Here is an 8,324-nt window from a genome sequence, read left to right as displayed (position 1 = left end):
AGCATCTGCCTGCGGAGGTCCTCCGAAGCGCGGGCACCAGCAGACCCTCTCTCAGGCAAACCACCTAGAGCAGCCGCCTGCCAGACCCTCCTCAGGCAAACCACCAGAGGCAGCCTGCCTGCCATGCTTGGGGCGGCAAAATCCCTAGAGCCGCCCCTGCAGGGGGGCTTTGCTGGCAAGTCTCTATGCAAAAGAATAAATGGACACAAATCTGACATCAGGAATTATAACATTCAAAAACCAGTAGGAGAACACTTCAACCCCTGTGGTCACTCAGTAACAGACTTAAGGGTGCAACAGACTTAAATTTTGCAACAGAAAAGAGACTCCAGCGAGAAACTGCTGAGCTTGAATTGAGTTGCAAATACAGACTGGGAATGGCTGAGCCATTACGCACATTGAATCTATTTCCCCATCCTCACAGCTTCTTGTCAAACTGTCTGAAAAGGGCCATCATGGTTATCACTGCAAAAAAATTTCTCTTAATTAGCCTCTTTAAATGGTTGGGCAACTCCCACCTTTCCATGTTCTCCGTATGTGTATATATAACTCCTTACTATCTGTTCTATTCTGTGAATCCAATGAAGTGGGCTGTAGCCCACGAAAGCTTATGCCCAAATAAATTTGTTAGTCTCTAAGGTGCCACAAGAACTCCTGTTCTTTTATTTAATGTTAATAATCCGGACCCCAGAAGGGGAGAGTAATTCCCATGCATCAATTTTAGGGCTTTAATTTGACTGGGAAAGGAAAGAAATGGAGACAGTATCAGGGTTTACACCAGTTTGGTGTTAGCCTTAAACCCTATCCATATTCCTAACCCATTTCCAACAGGGACTTAATCATGAGTTTAAATTTACATCTTCAGTGTTGCCACTCATATGATTAAATTTAAGAATGTGCTGAAGCAGCTGTGGAATCAGGGCCTCTGTACAGAATACTCAAAAGAAATGAGTCTTGTATTCATAATCATGAGTGTTTGGAGCAGATCCTCAGCTGGTGTAAATTCTCCACGATTTCTTGGAGCTATGACACTTTAAACCAGCTGACGATAAGCCTCTTGATTTTCAAGGATACCGAGAGTGACACTGTCATTTGTTCAGAGAAGCAAACCAGAGCATGTGAAAAATGTATCCAGTCAAACAGCTCAAAGTTCAAACCTGCATACTTACAGATGAACTATTTGTAAATGAGCGATGGAGTAAGATGTAGTCATAAATAATGTTTAATAAGAAGTACTTATAAGAAAATTATGATCTGGACATAGACAATCATTAACAGGAAAAGAAGGATAATAATCTGCACAACTGTCTCCACAGATTACTCATTATCTAGCTAGCTGACATAATTCACAATCAAATAGAAATCTGTCATTATGAATAAATTAGGTTGGGTGTTAAGACAAGGAATGGTCCTGCCTGTCTATCTAATCACATACTCTGCTTTTGTCTGTCATACAAGTCGTGGACACTGCCTTGCACAAAGATGGTATTCCAGTACTAACAACAGGCCAACTTCTGAGACCTTTTCTCAGCTTGGAGGTGAGTAGATTGACATGGGATGGCGTGTGGAACACCAGATCAGTGCATGTGATGGCACTTTTCTACTTACATCAAGGCGTGACAAAGTTCTGTCCTTGACTCAGTGGGCCCTGCGCTTCCCGGCAGATTTCGCTAGCCTCAGAGGCTCACTGTGACCCTCCACATAGCCCTTCTCTCTCTAGAGACAAGGGTCACAGCCTGCTGAGGCATTTTCATCATAAGCCAGCTAGGGAGGTGAGGAGAAGCAACCCTCCTTCGCATGTCTCTGTTGTCTCCCAGTCTCAGTGATTAATCAGGGAGGGGATGGGGGGAGCCCAGACAAGCCCTCTACTCCGGGCTCCAGCCCAGGGACCCTAATAGTAGCAGCTATGGTAGTTGACTTTTTTGAAATAGAACGGGTACAATTCCCTGGGCCACTTCCCCACAGCAGCCCCCCCTCACTATCTCCTTCACCATTACCTCAGGGCCTCCTTCTTTGCACCTGATATGGATTTGTACTGCTTGTTTCCTCCAACAACGTGGCTTCCTCCTACAGCTCCTGACACACACCTCACTGACTAACTGGGAGGCTTTTAACTAGTTCCAACCAGCCCTTGATTGGCTTCAGGTGTCCCAATCAACCTAGTTATCTCCATTGCTTTATAGAAGGATCTTAATTGGCCCCAGGTGTCTTGATTAACCTGGAGCAACTGCCATTTGGTTACCATGGTACCAGGGATTTGTTTAGCCTGGGACTAACATACCTGTTCCTCACTATTTTACTATAGCCATCTGGCCTTGCCCCGTCACAGAGTTTAGAACAAAATTACGCCAAACAAGAAAATTACACCGGTGTTCATGTCCCTACTGAGTGCAGCCCAGAGACTTTGGGCCAGAACCTCCTCAGTATTAAACTGGTGATGTCAGTGGGTCATCTCTGCATTGGGGCTGGTCTAGCTGAGTTGGGAAATCTGACCCTCTACCTCGCTGTCACACTCACTTTCTCCAGGGTGCTGTCAGCCAAATCTGGATCATTGTGTGTAGCGGCTATTGGTGAGAGCTTGATGTCCTCAAAGTGAGGTTCTAAACCACAGTGATTTCCATGGAATCCCAGTTTGGCCTCGTTATCTGAACCAGGTTTTCCTTAGAAAACTCTGGAAAAAAATTCTCTCCAATCCAGCCTTTCCACCATAGCAAGAATGACAGTTTTTGCATATTCATTTAGGTTAAAATAATAAAAAGAGGCCCAGCTGAGGTTCTTATGTCCCTAACTTTCCATCAATAATACAATAATACCCTAGTACACACCCAATCATTTCAGTGGGAACTAAGCCATGCAGAAACCTCTTTTGCCCCCTTTTATCATTGCAGGGAGCAAACCTTCAGCTCGCTCAGAAAACCCCATCAGAGAGATGACATATGGGCCCTCCAAGAGAGTGCAAAATTCTGCCTAACCAAACGCTCACCATCTCCCCTTTGCACCTCCAAGACCTCCTGGAACAAAGAAACAAACCAAATCCACAACCAACCAGCTAAACAAAAATAATCTAAAAATCTGGCAAACAAACGAACAAAAGCACAAAGAACAAATACACTGATACTGCAATCCCCCAAAATAAGAAAAGCCATAGACCTCAGAACGGACTACGCTATGGCTACTCATTTTATGGGCACGACAGCGTGGTGATGGATAGCCGGATATGATAGATAGATTCCACTCTTACTTAGATTGGTGTAAACCTATAGTTAATCTTTTATCTTGAGTCACGTTTGTCTGGACTTTTACACGTGTAAATACCCAATTCTGCATAAACAGTTTGCACAGTATTTTCTCATGGAGGCGATAATATCATCAGCTGATTATATTCATAAGGAAACTCATAATGAAATTGCTACTGAAGGGAAAATATGGACATTTTATTCTTAGTGAGTAACTTCCAACCTATCCATTTACTCAGTGCACCTTTGATCTCCTTGTTTCTCATGCTATAGATGATTGGATTCATTATTGGTGGCAACACAGAATAGAGAACACCCACCATGAGATTCAGACCTGAGGTTGAGCTGGAGGTAGGTTTCAGGTAGGCAAAGATAGCAGTACAAAGCAACAAGGAGACCACAATGAGGTGAGGGAGGCAGGTGGAGAAGGCTTTTTGCCGGCCCTGCTCAGAGGGGATTCTCAGCACTGCCTTGAAGATGTGAACATACGACACAATTATGAAAACAAAGCAGCTGAAGGCTAAGCACACACTAAAGACAATAACCCCAACTTCACTGAGGTATGTGTCAGAGCAGGCAAGCTTGAGTAGCTGGGGGATTTCGCAGAAGAACTGATCCACCATGTTGCCTCCACAGAAGATTATTGCAAACGTATTCCCGGTGTGCAGGGCAGAGTAGAGAAGACCACAGATCCAGGCACTGGCTGCCATTTGGACACAAGCTCTCCTGTTCATCACTCTTTCATAGTGCAGTGGTTGGCAGATCGCCACGTATCGGTCATATGCCATGATGGTCAGTATGGCAAAATCTGCTGAAGCAAAGAAGAAGACGAGAAAGACTTGGGTGACACATCCAGGATAAGAAATCTCCCTGGTGTTCATGAGGGAGTTGGCCATAGATTTGGGGATGGTAATGGAGATGGAGCCAAGGTCTAGGATGGACAGATTCATCAGGAAGAAGAACAAGGGGGTGTGAAGTTGGAGATCGAGGACTATGACTGTGATGATGAGAAGGTTTCCCACCAAGGCCGCCAGGTAAATCACCAGGAACGCTACAAAGTGCAAAATCTGCAGCTTCCGAATGTCAGAGAAACCCAAGAGAAGGAACTCGGTCATTGTAGTTTGGTTGAACATTTCCTTCTTCTGAACATCATGTGATGGCTGTAGGGGGAATAAGAAGGACAATGGTCAGGATAAGAGTGACAGAGGGAATTGCGGTGATTCCCCTTCTCCTTATATCTCTTCGTATGAATTCCAAGGTGCTCAGCACTCGTCACTTGCAATGATCAGGTGCTGTTAATGCTCCTCGCCTCTGATGATCCATCAGTTCTATTATCACACTAATGTGAATTGGGTCAGCTCCTTTAAACTCAATGGAGCTTCCCCACTTTACCCCATCTGAGCATTTGGCCCAGGGTGTGGGTTGTTAAAATGAAATACAAAGGATGGAACAAAGCACAGTCCAAACCCAATTCCTCTCGCAAAGAACGCCCCTCTCCAAGCTCACAGCTTGGCGACGAAACTGGTCTACTAAAATGCGAGCACAGCCTGATTCCCACTTTGCCGGGCAATATCGCATAGACTCACCCTATGTCGTAAGTGGCAACTCATCTGTAACTTTTCTACCCCAAGCTCTGGGCCTGAACAGCCTTCAGCCTGCTTTCAAACTGATTTCTGGCACCAGCTCCCAGCTGCCCTTCTGCTGGCGTGTAACAAGAGACTAGCAGCAGCACTCCATTACCGCTATGTGGTTTCAATTACTCTGCGCTGTGCGGTGCAGTTGTTGCTGGGACACTTGGGCTCTGCTGTGTGACCTTGGTCCAGTCATTTCCCCTCGTTCTGCCTCTGTTTCCCCTCCCTCCCTTTCTCTGCCTTATCTTCTAGGGCTGTAAGGTCTTTTGCAAAGGGGCTGTGCAGCAGTTTTAAAGTACTGAGAAACCATTTAGACACCCAACCCCAGGCTCCTTGGTGCATCTGAAAATCACACTAGGTGCCTAAATCCCCTTGAAAACATGGCCACATATCTTGTTATGTGTAATTTACTCCGTTTATACTCAGCCAGCACCAGTGTGGCGCTGGACAAGTAGTTCTGGGATCCACTCCCAGTGAGCTCCCGTATGCCCTTGAATGGGGTCAGGATAGACAGGTGTTGGCTGCTCGGTTCTACCCTAACTCAGGGTTTAAAGGGGCTAATCTCTACAAAACATTGTGCGCTGGCAATTTTCAGCTGCGTTCTTTGAAACGGAGATTGGTTTTCCTGCGAAACAACAACGAATCTCAGAATCTGTCCGCTTCTCTCAAACATTTTGGTTTGCTTTGGAAAGAAACGAAAACTCAAAAACCACAGAGTTTGGGTTATGCGATTTTAAAAAATCCAGTTCACAGCAGAAAGTTGTTTTCATTTGCCAAAAAATGGGGGGAAAAGAAGATTTGGGTTTTCTATGAAAAGTCAAAATTTTCCTGAAGGGTGGGAAAATACCAATCAGCAGTAGGAATTGATCAAACTGAGAAAAGTCTTAATGAGTTTGCATTATAATTAATATTTATCACCTTAATTTCCCCTGTATGTTGATCCCCCAATATACTTAATTGAAATAAGAAACTTACTGTACTGCTCTTTGTGAATTTTTTCCCTACATATGATGCATGCAGTCATCCAGCACCAGGATTCTCCCTTCAATATCCATTGGCATCCCAGAATCTACAAGCTGAAGGCAGAGGTATCTGAGAATCCTACACCCCTCAATCTGAGAGTGAACTGACAAAACTGGGCTCACACCTGTTGGTGCCCTGTGTGGAGCTGGCTTTGAGCTGCACTGGCATTAAAGGACTGATGCTGTGGAAAGGTAATTTACCCATGTCTATTTCCTAAGGGCTATTGGGACTCACTCCCTGGAGCTCTGCAGGGCTCAGCAGCAGAGGCCCAGAGGCCAGCGCATAGATGCCTAGGTGACAAAGCTAAAAAGGGCCATTCTGGTCCTCTAGTCTGACCCCCACATAGCACAGAGCCTGTGATTGCCCCTCAGGATTCCCTGATTCCAGCCCAGCTTCTGCGTTATCTATGGGTTGGGATTACAAAGAGGGAGACAGGCACCTACTGGGATTTATCAATGCTCCTAAGTGAGCTAAGTGGCTAAATCCCATGGTCATTCAGCGGGAGTTAGGTGCCCAACCTGCTTAGATGCTATTGTAAATCTCAACAGGCTCCTCTCTCCTTCTCTAGGTTCCTAAACTCGTTTGTAATCCTGGCTTCACGTTTCTGTTGCTAACTTCCATGGCCTGGGCTTGTCTTGAATTTCAGAAAATGAGGGCTGGGTTTGCAAAGGCGCCTACAGGATTAAGACACATACATCTTGGGCTCCTAACTCTCTTAGACTCCCTTGAGAACACCAGCCTGAAATGATAACAAGTAGAGCCAGCCATCTAGAGAGATGCCAGGAACTCCTGTCATCTAAACCCAGCTATGCATCTATGCAAACCTATATAGATGCATAGCTGGGTTTAGATGACAGGAGTTAAAGCTCAGCTCTCTGTGCCTCACTTTACCAAAATCTGGAGGATTATAACTGAGGCTGGCTGAATAATTCATAACGAACAATTTATTTCGAGATGAGCCAGGATTCAGTTCTCTTTGCACTCTTAATGAGTTTTCATAGATCTTGGTGAAAGATTTGTCTGAAATTTCCTGTGAAATGTTTTTTTAATCCCTTTGGAAAACCTTGGAATAGCTCCACCTGTACCTCTTTAGAACAGAATACAGTAGACCCACCTGTACGTGTTGAATAGATCAGTGGTCTCCAAAGAGGGGTGTGCTCACCCCAGAGGGTGCGGAAGAGGATGCACTGGGGGGCGTGGCAGGAGGAACACCACTGGGGGGGGGAAGGGCAGCTGGAGAAGGGAGGGAACGAGTGAGTGAGGAAGCTGCCTCCCCTCCCCCACAGGCAGGGTCACCTGGAACACAGGGGCTTTAGGGGCTGCAGGGTCCTGGGCTAAGGGGGCCCCAGGGTCCTGATCTGCACCCTAACTCCCTCCCAGATCCCTCACCCCACCCTGAGCACCCTAAATCCCTCCTAGATCCCACACCCCACCCGGAGCACCCTCTTGCACCCTAACCCTAATCCCAGACCTTCGAATTGCTATATCACAAAGTGTTAAACCAAGATTTTCAGAAATAATGAAGGATATTCATCACATTGCTCTCACTAAAAATATTATTATTCATATTTTTTGTGAGAGCAAAATGGTTTTTTGTACTGTTAATAAACAAAATACGATAAAAATATTTAAAAAATATTCTTTATTTCATATTTATCTCATCCTTTTTTAATTGCTATTTTTGTATGTTTTATAACGTCCATAATATATTAGTATAGTAGGACATGCATATAATTTATACATAAATAAATATACATATCTTGGGGGTGCGTGTTCAAAAAATTGTTACTGAGGGAGGTGCGCGATCAAAGAAGTTTGGAGACCACTGGAATAGAATAAAATAGAATAGACGCACCTGTACTAATGGAATAGAATAGAATAGAATAGATAAGCTTGAACTAGTGGAAGAAAAGAGACGAGATGAGACACACCTGTACTAGTGGAATAGAATAGACCCACCTATACTGAAGTGTCTAAAGCACTTAAAACTTTAGGAGCATACGTCCCTTTTAAAAGCAACAAAGAATCCTGTGGCACCTTATAGACTAACAGACGTTTTGGAGCATGAGCTTTCGTGGGCGAATACCCACTTCGTCAGACGCAGGTACTGGAAATTTCCAGGGGCAGCTATATATATGCTAGCAAGCAAGCTAGAGATAACGAGATTAGTTCAGTCAGGGAGAGTGAGGCCCTGTTCTAGCAGTAGAGGTGTGAAAACCAAGGGAGGAGAAACTGGTTCTGTAATTGGCAAGCCATTCACAGTCTTTGTTTAGTCCAGAGCTGATGGTGTCAAATTTATGGACTCGCGACTTCATTCACTCAACATTGACCATCAGCTCTGCGACCAAACAAAGGAATGTGAGATCTGCCAATACACGAACCATTTCTCCTCCCTGGTTCACACCATACGCTTAGAAAAGGGCCTCATCCCTGA

General features: G+C 44.9%; 2 protein-coding genes across 2 annotated transcripts in view; one reads left to right on the top strand and one right to left on the bottom strand.

The window, feature by feature from the left end:
- The window catches only part of LOC142047750 (Fc receptor-like protein 5), a 194,054-nt gene that overhangs the window by 66,886 nt on the left and 118,844 nt on the right, over positions 1-8,324 (top strand). The window lies entirely within an intron of this gene.
- On the bottom strand, positions 3,410-4,369 carry LOC116839033 (olfactory receptor 14A16-like). Its single transcript, XM_032804681.1, has one exon. It carries the CDS (start codon positions 4,367-4,369, stop codon positions 3,410-3,412), a length of 960 nt encoding a protein of 319 aa, XP_032660572.1.

The sequence above is a fragment of the Chelonoidis abingdonii genome, chromosome 14 (assembly GCF_003597395.2).
Source record: "Chelonoidis abingdonii isolate Lonesome George chromosome 14, CheloAbing_2.0, whole genome shotgun sequence".
Classification (NCBI taxonomy): Eukaryota; Metazoa; Chordata; order Testudines; family Testudinidae; genus Chelonoidis; species Chelonoidis abingdonii.
The sequence above is the reverse complement of the archived record's forward strand: the minus strand, read 5'-3'. Positions and strand labels throughout refer to the sequence as shown.